Source organism: Vidua chalybeata, chromosome 23 (genome assembly GCF_026979565.1).
Source record: "Vidua chalybeata isolate OUT-0048 chromosome 23, bVidCha1 merged haplotype, whole genome shotgun sequence".
NCBI classification, from domain to species: domain Eukaryota; kingdom Metazoa; phylum Chordata; class Aves; order Passeriformes; family Viduidae; genus Vidua; species Vidua chalybeata.
Genome location: NC_071552.1, coordinates 5,535,944 through 5,550,476, shown reverse-complemented (window position 1 = coordinate 5,550,476; position 14,533 = coordinate 5,535,944). Strand labels below are relative to the sequence as shown.

At 58.3% G+C, this 14,533-nt stretch overlaps 2 protein-coding genes across 2 annotated transcripts; both read right to left on the bottom strand.

Annotated features, from left to right (window-relative positions):
• Positions 1 to 27: 27 nt before the first annotated feature.
• Positions 28 to 8,163, bottom strand: ROBO4 (roundabout guidance receptor 4). The gene is given in 23 exon segments (XM_053963455.1): positions 28 to 1,301; positions 1,303 to 1,414; positions 1,502 to 1,639; positions 1,757 to 2,094; positions 2,175 to 2,294; positions 2,385 to 2,789; positions 2,877 to 2,966; positions 3,057 to 3,401; positions 3,486 to 3,777; positions 3,860 to 4,036; positions 4,471 to 4,601; positions 4,684 to 4,834; positions 4,914 to 5,085; positions 5,617 to 5,738; positions 5,824 to 6,043; positions 6,138 to 6,250; positions 6,983 to 7,110; positions 7,185 to 7,323; positions 7,401 to 7,679; positions 7,769 to 7,813; positions 7,934 to 8,074; positions 8,077 to 8,122; positions 8,125 to 8,163. Coding segments are annotated over 23 exon segments (3,774 nt in total). The 3' UTR covers positions 28 to 1,270.
• A 338-nt stretch (positions 8,164 to 8,501) lies between these two features.
• HEPACAM (hepatic and glial cell adhesion molecule) lies at positions 8,502 to 14,310 on the bottom strand. Its single transcript, XM_053963633.1, has 7 exons — positions 14,174 to 14,310; positions 11,625 to 11,966; positions 11,135 to 11,416; positions 10,934 to 11,027; positions 10,506 to 10,579; positions 10,349 to 10,419; positions 8,502 to 10,256 (listed from the first exon to the last, which is right to left on the bottom strand). The coding sequence occupies exons 1-7, from the start codon at positions 14,256 to 14,258 to the stop codon at positions 9,969 to 9,971; spliced, it is 1,236 nt and encodes a 411-aa protein (XP_053819608.1). The 5' UTR covers positions 14,259 to 14,310; the 3' UTR covers positions 8,502 to 9,968.
• Positions 14,311 to 14,533: the final 223 nt, after the last annotated feature.

Below are 14,533 nucleotides of genomic sequence, written 5' to 3'. Positions count from 1 at the left end.
GGGACATGGGGATGGGAACACAGGGGACACTGAGGGATGTTCTTTAATTTCTGAGTGGCTCCAAAAAAATAGGGTTGCACAGAGGTCACGGCCAGTCGGCGTCAAGAGTGAGGGGGACAGGGATTCTTGGGGTGGGGCAAGGAATTCACAAGGAATTAGGACACTGGGAGGAACAAGGATGCTCAGGAGGGACAAAGAAGATGCTCAAGGGAGGATATGAACCCTGGGGACAGAAACAGTTGGGACAGATGAGCAGAAGAGGGATGAGGGTGCTGGGGAGGGATGAGGAAGATGCTTGAATGGGGCAAGGATCCTGCAGACAAGGACAGCTTGGAGGAACAAGGATGCTGGGAAAGGAAAAGGACATCTGAGAGGGATGAGGTGATTGAAAGGGAAGGGGACAGTTAGTGGGGGACAAGATTACATGATGGGGGACAAGGATACAACAGATGGATGAGGGTGCTGGTGAGGGACAAGGAAGGCTGGGGAACAAGGATGCCTGGAGGGAAGAGGACATGGAGGAAGGACAAGGATTTCTAGGGGATTGAGGATTGCTGGGGGGAGGAGGACACTTGAAAAAAACAAGATTACTTGGGAGGGACAAGGACAGTAGTAAGGGACAAGGAGGATGGTTGCAGGGGGATGAGGACAGTGGGGAAGGAAAAGGACACTTGGCATGGGGAACAAAACAACTGATGAAGGATGAGGACACTCAGGAGGGCTGAGAAGCCTGGGAATGAGGATGGTTAGGAGGGACAAGGACATTTAGAGGGAGCACAAGGCCACTCAGGTGGCTTGGGAAGGATCAGAACGTTTGGGAGAGACAAGGATAGAAAAGGTTGGACAAGGATGCTGAGGAAGGACATGAACTATCATAAGGACAGCTGGAAGGAATGGGAATAGTCAGCGGGAATGGGGATCGTCAAGGGGGTCAACAACCCTAGGGAAGGAAAAGAACACAGGGTGGGCAACAGTGCTTGGGTTGAAGAAGGATAGTAAGGAGGGATGAGTATGCTAGGGAAGGAGTAGGACACTGAGGAAGGACAAGGACATTTAGAGGGATGCAGACTCTTGGGGAGGATGAGGATGCTGGGGAGGAATGAGGAATTTGGGAAGGGGTGGGGATGCTGAGCAGGGATGGAGAACTGTGGAAGGAGGACACTTGGGAAGGACAAGAACACTGAATAAGGAGGGACACCCACCAACCTAGGCGCCATCCACCCTTTGTGGGTGGCTTTTCCTAGTAAAGAGCCCCTGTTTGGGGAACTGCCTAATAAAGCTGGATTTTAGCTGAGCCAAGGGGTCTGGCCTTGCTGTGTCCTACGCCCTGGGGACTGCCTCGCTCCTGTCCCTCCTGTCCGCAGCTCACCACCTTCCCTGGCCCAGGGGCTGCCAATCCCTGACCCTTGGCCACCTGGAAAGCAAAGGAAACATTTTCCAACACCCTGCAACACCTCACCACCCCCAGTGCCCACCACCCTGACAATGGGGCACTACGCACCATTCTGTGAGCTACTGTTCACGGCTGCCTCTGTCCTGGTTCTCTGTGGGACCTCCAGCGCTGTCCACCAGTCCCAGCTGGTAGTGTGGGCTCCAGGTGGGAAGACCTGCTCCAAGGGCGATGGTGGTGGTGAGGGACCTGCAGGGAAGAAGGCAAGAGAAGGTGGCATCACCATGGTGTCATGATGGAGCCATCTTCCTTGAGGAGGTGACAATACTCAGGGTCAGAGAGGGGGTCCAGGGACCCTCCACTCACCCTCGTAGGCCCCATCGGTGTCCTCAAGGCTGTAGCAGAGGCCATCGACAGCCACGGCCAGTGCCCGGGCAAAGCTGGCGTCCAGGAGGAAGGAGCCGTCACAGGAGCTCACCAAGCTGCAGCGGGTGCTGGCAAAGTTGTCCTCCGAGACAGACCCCCAGCCATTCAGCAGCGACCCTCCTGGTGAGCCCCTCGTTGCTGTATGCTCTTCCTCCTCCTCCTCTTCCTCCTCCTCCTCTTCTTCCTCCTCCTCACCTAGCTCAGAGGCTGGTGGCCCACAGATGTAGCCGTAGGTGTGCAGTGGTGAGAAGGACCGTGGTGTGGTTGGTGCTGGGGGTCTGTGAGGAACACAGTGGGGGTACTGCTGGCACCAGGGGATGCTGCAGTCATGGGAGTGTCCCAGGGGGATGGGGAATACCTGCAGCAGTTAGTGTCCTGGTCCATCTCCAGGACCTCAGCCACCTGCTGTTGTGTGAGGACCCCATCACTGAATGCTGGCGAGAGGCGCCCGGTGGCCAGGGACATGTCCTTGGTGTACCTGGTAGCCAGGAATACGTCCCTTGAGTGCCTGGCCTCCAGTGACATGTCCCAGGTGTGGCTGGTGGCTGGGGACATGTCCTTGGGATACCTGGTGTCCAAGAACATGTCCTTCTGGTGACCAGTGACGGGAGACACCTCTTCGGGATGCCTGGTGGCTGGAGATGTGTCCCTGGGGTGCCTGCTGTCTGGAGATGTGTCCTTGGGATGCCTTATTGCTGGTGACATGTTTTCAGGGTACCTGCTGCACAGGGACATGTCCCTTGTGTGCATGGTCACCAGTGATGGCTCCCTGGGGTTCCTGGTGGCCTGAGATATGTCCTTAGAGTACCTGGTGTCCAAGAACTTGTCCCTGAGGTGCTTGGGGACTGATGACATCTCCTCAGGGTGAGTGGAGATGTGCCTGGTGAGTGGAGATGTGTCCCTGGGGTGCCCAGTGGCTGGCAATATGTCATTGGGATGCCTCAAGGCTGGTGACATGTTTTCAGGAGACCTGCTGCACAGGGACATGTCCCTTGTGTGCATGGTCACCAGTGATGGCTCCCTGGGGTACTTGTTGGCTGGGGACATGTCCTTGGCATACCTGGAGGCCAGGAACTTGTCCCTGCAGTGCCTAGTGGGTGGGGACATCTCCTTGGGCAGACTTGTGCCTTGGGATGTGTCCTTTGGGTGCCTGGTGGGTGGGGACATGTCCTTGGGGTGCCTGATGGACAGTGAGATGTCCCTCTGGCACTTGGCTACTGGTAATGGGTCTCTGGGGCACCTGGTGACCAGGGAGGTGTCCTCAGGGTGCCTGGTGGCCAAGACTGTGTCCCTCTGGTTCTTGGTTGCTGGTGATGGATCCTTGTGGTGCCTAGTGGCTGGCGACATGTTCCTGGGGGTCCTGGTGACTGAGGACACATCCTTGGGGTGCCTGCTGTCCAGGAACATGTCCTTGGGGTGCTCAGTGACCAAGGACATGTCCCTAGGGTTCCTGGTGGCTGGTGACACACCCCTGGGGTTCTCAGTGACTGGGGACATGTCCCTGGGGATCCCAGTGACTGGGGACATGTCCTTGGGATGCCTGGTGACCAGAGATGTGTCCCTGGGGCACACAGAGGCCGGGGACCTGCAGGTGCAAGGGACATGTTGGGTTTTGCAGCAAAGGGTTGGGTTGCAGGGCCCCCACCTGGATGGGGACACCCAGACTCACCGTGTCACTGGTGGGTGCCAGGCATGGGGTGGTCTCGGGGGTGTCACCAGTGATGTGGTTACACCAGAGGCCGGTGAGGTGCTGCCCCGATGTGGTTTTGGAGAGCTGAAGACCGGTAGCCGTGGGTCCCTGCTGTCCATCCTGGCAGCGATGGTGTCACTCTCGTGTCCCCTTTGCTGAGGCTGCCTGGCTGCCTGCCCAAAGTCTGTCCCCCACTCGCCTCCACTTCCAGTGACAGGGATGTGGCTGGGGCCAGCTATGAGCACCGGGGTGCTGTGCACTTGGTGCAGCTCTGCAAGGGGAATGAGGGACACAGAGCCATGGGCCATTACCCTGGTGTCCCCCATGTCCCCCCATGCGTCCCCCACACCCACCTCTCTTGCGAACACGCTCCCAGGGTGCTGGGTTTGGGGTGCTGGGCGAGGAATGCACCCCGGGGTGCCCCCCACCACAGCACCCCATGTCCCCGAGGGGTGGTGGGTGTCCCCCACAGAGGCTGCTGTGGATGGGGGGCGTGGGGGGACCAAGGCTCGGCGGCTCCAAGGAGAGGGCTGGAAGAGTAAGAGAGGTCAGGGCACCCATGGGGTCATGTGTCCCCTGTCCCCTCTGTCCTTGGGTCTGTGTGTCCTCAAGTCGTTGCTGCCTGCAGACAGACAATGGGGGACACCGATGTGAGGGTCCCATGGCAGTGGGGGTCCCCGGCATAGGGTGGGGGTCTTGGGTACACTTTGTTGGTCCCATGGCATTCTGTTGGGGTCCTAGGCCTGGGCTGGGGGTCCTGTTGCAGCAGGTCAGGGTTCCATGGAACTGGGTGGGGATCCAATGGCATCACATGGGATGGATGGGGTCCCATAGTACTGGTGGGGGTTCCATGGCAGAGAGTGGGGGCTCTGTGGCACTAGGTGGGGGTCCCAACCCTAGTGTTCAGTGGAGGGGTGGGGGTCCCATGGCAATGGGTGGGGACACCAGTCTCCATAGGGCTCACAGGAGGGGTGGGGGTCCCTGCCATCACTGCCCAGGAGCCGGCTGCTGAGGCTGCTGCTGCTGCTGAGGTTTCGGGGGGCACAGCTGGGTTTCCAGGGACCACCAAGCCATGGCGAGTCACCAGCCACCAGCCTGCAGGGCAAGAGGTGCTGTCAGTGCATCAATCCCCACCACACCAGGGATATGCCATGTCCCTCATCCCATGGCCTCTCACCTGTGGCGAGCTGCGGCGTCCTGGCTGGCCCGGCGCTGGCAGAGGAGGAGGAGGAGGGCGAGTAAGGCCAACCAGAGCATGGAACCAGCGGCTGCGATGACAGCAGGCTGCCGCAGTGCCTGGACCACCCTGCTGCTCCCTGCTGTCAGCCCTACAAGGGTCCCATCAGTGTCACTTCAAGTCACCACCTCGACCCCCACCCGCACCCCACCTTGCTCTCCATCTCCTACCCAGGACTCCACACGTGGCATTGCTGGGAACCCCCAGCCCTGCGCTGTTGAAAGCTGCCACCTGAACACAGAATTCGGCCCCAGGGTGTAGGAGGAGGTTTTCCAGGCGGTGGGTGGCTCCGTCCACTGTCCTGTTGGTGGGATGCTGCCAGCCCTCACCCATTGACCAGACCTGGCAGGCACCAAGAGGATGTGTCCCCTTAGATGATTAGCCATGATGGCCCCCCTGTGGATGGACACCCTGTGGATGGACCCCCTTGGACGGATTCCTTTAGATGAACATCCCTTGATAGACTCCCATGGATGGATCCCCCATGGATAGATTCACTTGGATGGGTCCCCTTAGATGAGTGTCCTTGATGGACTCCCCTTGGCAGGACCCCTTTGGATGGGCTCCCTTGCATGCCCCTAGGATGGACCTCCTTGGGTGAGTACTTCTTGGATGGACCCCCTTGGCTGAATCCCCGAGGCTGGACTCCTTTGGACGAACTCCCTTGGATGCCACTAGGCAGATGCCCCGGGATGGATCTCTGCCTTGGTTGGTCCTTTTGGATGAACCCCCTCCTGGACAGACTCCTTGGATGGTGCCCCCCTTGGACAGACCCCCACCTTTGACAGGCTCCCTTTGTGGATGGATCCCCTTGGATTGACCCTCCTTGGCCAGAAGACCCCAGCCCTGCCCCCTCGTCCCATTGCCCCAAACCTGGTAGCCCCGGATGACGCCATTGTGTGCTTCAGGAGGAGGCGGCTCCCAGCTCACGACCACGGTGCTGTTCCCTGCCTCAGCCTGGCTGACGGTGACACGCTGGGGCGCTGCACTAGGCACTGCCAGGACAGGGATACTGAGACCCCTGGGACCCCAAACTGACCTCCCCATCCACCCAGACATCCCCGGGGACGCACGGCGCACCTTCCTCGGGTATCCAGAGGTGCCTGCTGTTGCTGTCTGAACCCTGGGTTCCTCCAGTGTAGGGTCGGACCTTGAACTCGTACTTGTAGCCCCTGCGGAGCGCAGGGATGGTGGCGCTGAGCTCCGTGCCTGCATCGTGCTGGACCCAGGAGGTGGTGACCGGGAGCAGGCTGCGGTACAGCACCACGTAGCCCACAGGCACCGGCACCGGCATCAGCATCTGAAGGAGATGGGAAGGATCCCAAGTTAAGGTGGGGCGTGGGGATGTGTCCCGTTCCCCCCGTCCCCTGGGGGCAGCTGAGCATCGTGCCAACCTGCCAGCGGAGCTGGACAGCGGCAGTGGGCAGTGCAGTGCCGTTGTCCAGGTGCAGCCGCACGGCCAGCAGGTCCCGTGGGGCAGTCTCCTGCTGGCCCGTTGCCAGCCGGTCTGTGAGGCAGAAGAAGGCAAATGGCAGCACCAGACAGGACCAAGGTCCCCAGGCACCTGCCCAGACACCCCCCTCAGATCCTTGCACATGGAGATCCTGATGTCTGCCTGGATGGACTCACTCAAATGGACCCTTTTGGGCAGACACACTTTGATGGGCCTGTCTTGAATGGACCCCTCTTGGAGGGGCCTGCTTTGATGTGTTGGCCCCGGGCGCGGGGGATGGGATCCCATGATGTACCCCTCCATGATGTCCCTCTTAGATGGACCCTTTGGATGGATATTTCTTGTTCTATCCCCCTTTAATGTACTTCCACCTTCCATAGATCCCATTAAATGGATCCTCTTGGAGGAACCAGGTTGGCTGGATCCCCTTTAGGTGGGTGATCTTGAATGAATCTCCTTGGATGCACTCAATGCATTTCCTTAGATGGATCCACTTACATGGGCCTTCTTGGATGGATCCTGTTGGATGGATGTGTTTAGATGGACCTACCTTTGGAAGTTCCCCCTCTGATGGATCTCCTCACATGACTCAGCTGGGTGGACTTTATTTGATGGATGATTGATGATGGATGGCCTTGGATGGACCCCCATGGACAGACTGCCCTTGGATGGCACCCTTGGATGAACCCCATTAGATGGACCGTGTTAGATGGATCCCCTTGCATGAACCCCGAGATGGCCCTGGGTGCCTGTGATGGTGGAGGCCACGGAGGTCCCACCACTGACCCTCCACGTGCAGGAAGGTGGTGGCGGCGGCGGTGCCCAGCTGGCTCTGTGCTGTACACACGTACGCGCCGGCATCGGCAGACGTCACGGCATAGAGGTGCAGAGTGTGCTCCCGGTCCACCTCGTGCCTGCGGGTCACCAGTTCTCCGTCAGCCTCATCGCCACGCCAGGGATGGGACATCTCCCCCCTGCCACCACCTACCTGCCCCAGGGCAGGTCTCCATGCTCCTTGTGCCACTGCACCTGTGGTGCTGGGTCACCTCGGGCGCTGCAACCCAGCTCCACGGTGCTGCCAGCCACCGCCACGGCGTCACTCGGGTGCCGCACAATGCTTGGCTTCTCTGCAGGGGGACAGCAAGGACATAGCGCCACGGCTGGGTGTGATGTGCCCACCACCTGTGGGAGACCCTTGGCTTACCCAGCACAGAGACGCGGGCACCCCGGCTCTCCCTCTTGCCTGCCGCATTGGCCGCCACACAGATGTAGAGACCGGAGTCGCTCCGTTGTGCCGATGCCACCTGCAACTTCCCCTTGGTGACCGCGTACCTGCCACCTACCAAGTCCAAGGTCACCCCGTCCTTCTTCCAGGTAATGTAGGGTTCGGGGTACCCCAAGGGGGGGACACAATCCAGCTCCAATGCTTGTCCCGTTGTGGTCACCAAATCACCCGGCTGCAGGCGGAAATTGTCCCGCAGCACTGCGGTGGGGAGGGCACATTGTGGGTGGGGGGAACAGGATTTTCTGGTGTCTCCCCACCTGCATCACCCACCCACCAGGTGTCCTTACCAGCTGGAGTTTGGGGTGCCGTGGCCACGCTGGGAAGGCGGCAGCCTGTCGGGTGACAAGGAGGCGGGGGAATGCCAATAGGTGCCCCGAGTGGGCATGGTCTCATATCCGGGGTGGGGCAGGGACAGAGTTAAGTGGATTTTGGCCCCCATGGGCTGCACTCACCTCCGTGGTGCAGGGCGGCGAGGCAGAGCCCCAGGCCCAATGCTGTCTCCCAGCCGCCCGCCATGCCGGCCCTGGCCAGCCTTCCCGTTTCCTCCCGAAATCCTGGTTCCTCCCCGCCAGCACCGGGGCTGGATCCGGCTCCGGATGGGGGGGTACAATAGCCGGATGCGGGGGCCGGGAAATGCCGAAGCGGGGGGGAAGGTGACGGTGAACACAAACATCTCAGCCATCCTGTGGCAGTGGGAGTGCCTGGCCACGGTGGCACTGGCAGCACCCAGAGACAGTAGAGTGGGGGACACCAGCGGTTAATGAATTTAATTGGTCAGAATAAATTCCCCTTTTCCTTCGCCATGTTCAGAGGAAGACAAATTAAGAAGGACTCTCAGCTGAGGACGCCATCAGTACATACCAGAGGGAACAGTCCAAGGTCTCCCATGCACTAAAGTGCCAGTTTGAGTGCCAGCCAGGTGTCTTGGTTTTGTGTGGTCTTATCTGTCAACCACTTCTCATGTGCCCCACCACCCTGGGGGACCCCGTCCCACAAAGACTCCCAAGGGTGCCACCACCAGACGGGTAGTATGTTTAGTTTATTGGTTAGTAGTGCACCCCGAGCACTCCGGGGTGCCCCGGCACCCACCCCGGGTGCCCCAGGGCCCGGCTCGCTTGGCCGGCCACTCTCTGCTTTTCATCCTAAACCTATTTCCCATGAAGGCTTGGGGCGAGACAGCATCATGTGCCCCAAAACCAGGGGATTTTCACAGAAAATCCTACCATGGCTAAGGGGCAATGCTTGGACCAGGGCTTCCAGCCCACGTTTAGGGGACATTGCAGCTGAGGAGCTGGGCGGGCAGGAGGGAGCCCCCTGTTTAGACCCCCTGATGTGTGTTGCGCCCTTGGGCGAGCTTGTGTGCCAGTGCATGTCCTGCTCCATGCATGGGGGCTGTGCCACGGCGGGCGGGCACCGTGCTCTTGCACACACGTGTGCATGCATGGTCGCTGGGCATGCAGTGTGTGTGCTCCCTGTGTGCGTGTGCACGCTCCAAGCATGCTCAGCTGCTTTGTGCTCGCTCTGTCCTCACGCACCACACACACCCTGTGCAAGCACAGCACGCGCACTCTTTGCACACCCACTGCAGGCTCCACGCGTGCCCTGTGCCAGCACTGCAGGTTCACTCTTGCGCATGCTCTGAGCACACTCAGCTGCTCGCTTTGTGCACACTCTTTCCACACATACCATGCACATTCTGCGTGTGCTTCGTGCAAGCACTACACACACCCTCTCTGCTCACCCTCTTTGCACACTTGCCACATGCTGCGTGCCTGTCCCGTGCAAATGCTGTGTGCGTGCTCACTCCCCACGCTCCGTGCACACTCTGCACAGGTGCTCACTGCATGGACCCTGCGCACTCTGTGCACGCTTGGAACACACACACAGGGCTGGCACGCTCACAGAGGCCATGCAGGCTCAGTGGACACTGCACACTCCATACACGCTCTGTGCATGCTCTGTGCAGCCTTTGCTGCACGCTCCATGTGTGTTTTCTCCATGGGCTCCACGTGTTCTCTTGCATGCTCTGTGCATCCTCTTCGCACACTGTGGGCACACTTGCTGCACACCCTCGTGCTGCCCCCATCCACCCCGTGTGCACAGTCCATGTGCCCTCCTGCACGCTCCATGCACGTGTGCAGTGCTCGAACGCTCCCTCTGCATGCTCCATGCACACCCTCTGGCACACTCTCTCCGTGCACTGATTGCATGTTCTCTCTGCACACGCGCGTGCTTTCTGCACGCTCCCTGCACACTTGTCCCGGCGAGAAAGCCATTAAAGCGATGCCCCAGGAAGATGGGGGACGGAAGAGGGGAGCTCTGGGTGGGATCAATAGGAAATTAGTGACTTTACGCCGAGCAGAATGACGCCCAGTGGTGGGAGCAGGGCTGTGCCGGTGTCCCCGCTTGCTCGGTGGCGGAAGTGTGGCCGTGCTGGTGTCCCTGCCCGCTTGCACGCTGCCACCAAAGCGCGCACAGTCCCCCTGCTCAGGCACTGATCTCCACGGCGTTGGCCTCCTCCTGCTCCCGAATGACGTGGACGCCGGCAGTCCGCAGCAGCCGCGGAGCGCCGCGGGAGCGTGCCGGCGAACCCGGTGGTGACCTGTGGGTCCGCGTCGAGGCGGGTGAGCGAGCTGGCGAGCGATGGTAACGGCGAGTCGAACGCCCCACTGGCCCTGGCGAGCGACCGGCTGCTGGTACTGGCGAGCTGGTGTAGCCTGGTTCCACTGTGCCGCGGGGCTCCGGCAGTGAATCCTCCTCCGCCTCCGGCGAGTCCTGCCAAAAGCCCAGAGGAGAAAAACGTGGGACGTGTGCGAGACCCTGTGCTGGGATGCTGCCGGTGTGCTACTGGTGCTGCTGGCTCTCACCTTATCTTTAAGGATGTACAAAGCCACTGGGTTCTTGCGCTCGTGCTCGCCGCTCCGTGGGATGCCTTCGGCTGTGTGGAAGCAAGGTGCTGCTCACCATGCCAGGAGCATTGGTGTTCCCCCAACCCACCGCCGCCACGCCGAGGCTGGCACTCACCCTCGTGCTTCAGGCGCTCCTCGTCCTGCTCAGAGTAGTCAGAGGTTGGTTGTGTCTCTGCTTGTCGCTTCTCCCTGGAAAGGGATAGGGGATGGATGGGGCAGCACCGGCATCGTGCTAGAGGCAGTGGGGGAACTGCCTGTGGCTCATCCAGGGAAGGGTCAAATGCTGCAGGGAGAGAGAGTGGGATGGGATGGGATGGGATGGGATGGGATGGGATGGGATGGGATGGGATGGGATGGGATGGGATAGGATGGGATGGGATGGCATGAGACAGCATGGCACGGCATGGTATGCATCAAGATGAGATAGGATGAAGGACGAGATAGGATGGGAAGAGATAAAATGGGACAAAATGGGATGGGACAAGAGAGGATGGGACAAGATGGGACAACCCCCTTTGTCTCCCCTGTTATCCCCACACGTACTTCTTGGAGGGTTTCCAACAGGCACAAACTGTCACCAGGGTGACAAGAAGGAAGATGCCGCCCGTGGAGAGGATGATGTAGAGAGAGCTCCGGCCTGCAGGAGAGGAATGAGGGGGGACAAGCCCCCAAAAATTTTAGCTGAAAGTATCTGCAAGGGATGGCCAAACCTGGGAGTGCAGGAGGGGAGAAGGGGTGTCTTACGGTAAACAGTGAGCTTCACGGGGACACTGCGGCCATGGCTGATGGGGTTCTCCACCAGGCAACTGTAGACGTCATCGTCAGCCATGAGAACACGGGTGATGGTGAGGATCTTCTGGTCAGGGGAGAGGAGCAGGCGGGAGTCGTTGCTCAGCGGCCGCCCGTCCTTCAGCCAGGTGTAGGTGGGCTTGGTGCCATTCTCGTGTGAGCAGTTGAGGGTGAAGAACTCACTGAGCTCCAGCACCGTTGAGGAGGCCACCAGCACTTGGGGCTTTGAGATGGGAACTGTGGGCAAGTAGAGGAGCCACAGTGACACCGTGTCTCAGGGGACGGATGGGCTCAGGGGGCAGGAAGAGAGACATCAAAACCCCACCAACTTGAGGTGGCTGAAACCCCCAAAACCACCTCCCAGCTGGAGAAAGCCCTCCCAATATGTGCTCAGGGAAGACATCCCATGGATAACCCAGTCTCCACTGGATGTCCTTGCCCTTACTGTCCACGGTGAGGTTGATGGTCTTCTCGCCGGTGAAAGTGTCGTCGGTGATGGACACCTCCACCTCGTAAGCGCCTTCATCAGCCAGCTGCAAGGGGCTGATGAGCAGCGAGCCGTTCTCCAGCACGCGGATGCGGTCGCGGTAGTCGGGCCGTAGGTTGCCAATGATCTCGGTGCCGATGGACTGGACGACGGTGACAGGTTTGTCCCGCTTCAGCTGCCACTTGACCACTGGCTTGTCGGCGCTGGCGCTGGCGTAGCGCACCGAGAGCAGCGCCGCCTTGCCCGCCGTGCCACGGACCAGCGGCGTGGGGCTGGTGATGTTCACCCCTGCCAGCAGACCTTGGAGAGACAGTGGGGTGCCGAGCATGGAGAAAACAGGGAAACGCCAAACTGGAGCTGTGCTGAGCACCCCCAAGGTGCCCAGCTTGGTTCCATAACCTTTGCAAAGATGCACGTGTGACCCCAAAAGTGCATGAGGGGTGGGAGCCCTCCTGCACTCAGATCAATGCAACATGAAAAAAAAAATCAAGGAATCAACTCCAAAATTGCTTTGGGCATGGGAGGTGGGTCAGTGCAACCTCCTGTGAAGAGGCATTATCACTCCCCAAAGCTGCATTGGGGGTGGGAGTGCTCATGCAGCCAGGTCAATATAACCAACCCTTTGCAAAAACGCTTGTGTCACTCCAAAAATGCAAGGAGGCGGTGTGGATGGCACACCTCCTGTTGCTAGGTTCTGCAAAAATGCATGTGGTGCCCCCAAAATGTGCAGGGCCTGGGCAGGAGCTCTCCTGCAGCTGGGTCAATGCAACTCTTTTCAGAAATTCATCTGTCACCCCCAAAAATGCAGGGGGAGTGCTCCTGCAGCCAGGTCGGTGCAACCCTTTGCAAAAATGCACACATCACTCGCAAAAATGCAGGGGGTGGGAGGCAGGTTGAGGCAACCCTTGGCAAAGTTGTATCACTGCCCTGCAAAAACTGCCTGGGGAGTGAGAGATGCCAGTGCTCTGATCAGTGCAATGCTTTGCAAAGATACCTTAATTCCCCCAAAAATGGTGGGGGGGGAAGGATTTTGTATCTCACCCCCGTCCGCATTGGATGCTCCTGTCTAGACAAAGCCCCCTCAGACGCAAAACTGCATCACGAGAGTCTATGCACGTGCATTGCTCCTCATCGCTGGTTTTAAGCCAAAAAAGACAGGGGAAAAATGTAAAAACATGATTTTTTTGGTGGAGGGGACTCCCCAAAAGATTCTCCCTCCCCAAAATACCTTAGCATCCCCGTCCTGACATCCCAGAGGTCCCATCCGTGAGCCCCCCATATGGATACCGTCATCAACAGCGAACAAACCCCATATTGAGGAGGAGGGGAGAGTGGGAAAACCAGCTGGGCTGCGTGAAGCGGGAGCAAGAAAGGCCTTAAACAAGCCCGAAAAGTCATGGGACCTATTGGTATGCAGCATCCGTCCGTCCGTCCTCCCCGGCAGCGCCGCGCTCGGCCCCACAAACATGCCCCGACTCGCCAGATTTAGGGGAACCCTCACCCCACAGGGAAGGCCAAGGCATGGGATGGGGATGTGGCCTTCAGTGCCTCCCTGCCCCCTCCCTGTGCACCGCCAAATCGCCACACTTTAACTGTTTCTTCTCTTTTTTTAACCCTATTGCTAAGTTTTTCTCCACTCTGGATAAAAAAAATTGGGAGTTCATTAATAAATCAGGAAATGCTCCATTTTCTTACAGCATCCTTGGCTTAGGGATGGAGATCTCCCAGCCCTTTTCAATGGCTTTTGTTGAAAAAGCCCGACAAAAATCCTAATTTTCACACTATTTTGTGGCACAAATACCTTTTTTTTTTTTAAAAAAAAAAGCCCTGCAGTATTTTTGGGGTGTCCTCGCCGCAGCCCTGGCTGTTTTTAGGGTCGAAGTCAAAGCCAGCAAAGAACACAGGTGGTTTTGTTTTTCATCCATCCTCCCCATCTGAAGGGAAATGGGGCCTCCCCAGGGCTGCTTTTGGGCACAAACTTTAGTAAAATGGAATAAAATTATTAAAAATTATTTTCTGTGTTGCCAGACCTGGGATGGGGTGGTTTGGGGCTCATTAAATTCCAAAAAGTGAGAATTTAGAGAATAAATTACGGAGAAAACCAGGGTTGCAGTGGGATGAAGCAAGCCGAGCAATGGGGTGAAAAATGACTTTTTAAGGAAAGCTGAAGAATGGGTAAGAGAAAATATCTGGAGATGTTAAAAAATTAGGAAAAAATGGGGTTCGGGGAAGAAAAAAAAATGGGGAGAAGCTCAGGGTGGGGGCAGTGCCAAATCCTCCCCCACATCAGGATCTGCTTGGCTCCAGAAAAGTCTTTTCCCCAGTTTTCGCTCCAATTTTACCCCCTTTTTTCCCAGCTCCCAAGCAGAGGGTACGCTCGACAGCGCAACAACCCTCCCTCCAACCCCCCCATAGGGCATCACCACCCTCATCATCCTCCATCCGGATACCCCCAAGACCCATGGGAAAAACGGGAAACCGTGGAAAAAAATGGGAAAACTCCCTACCTGCATGCAGCGCCAGAAGCCAGGTCAGCGGCAGCAAGCAGGGGGGAGCGGGGTGGCCCCGCGGGGCAGCCGGCGCTCCCCACATTTCGGGCAGGCTCGCCCCCCGAATTGCTCCGCTTCCCCACTCTGGGCACGTCCCTCGGAGCTCCCGGCTTGGCGCTTCGCCCGGCTAATTTATTTTTTTCCCTTTTTTTTTTTTTTTTTTTTTTTTTTTTTTGTTCTTTCTTTTCTCAATAGAGCCCTGTGTCCTGGTGGCTTTCGCCTCCTCTGAGGCCTCGAGCTGACATTTATTTGAGGAAAAACCACTCAGATTTGCAATTTTTCCCCGGTTACAGACCCCCAGTTGCATGTTTTCCCAGT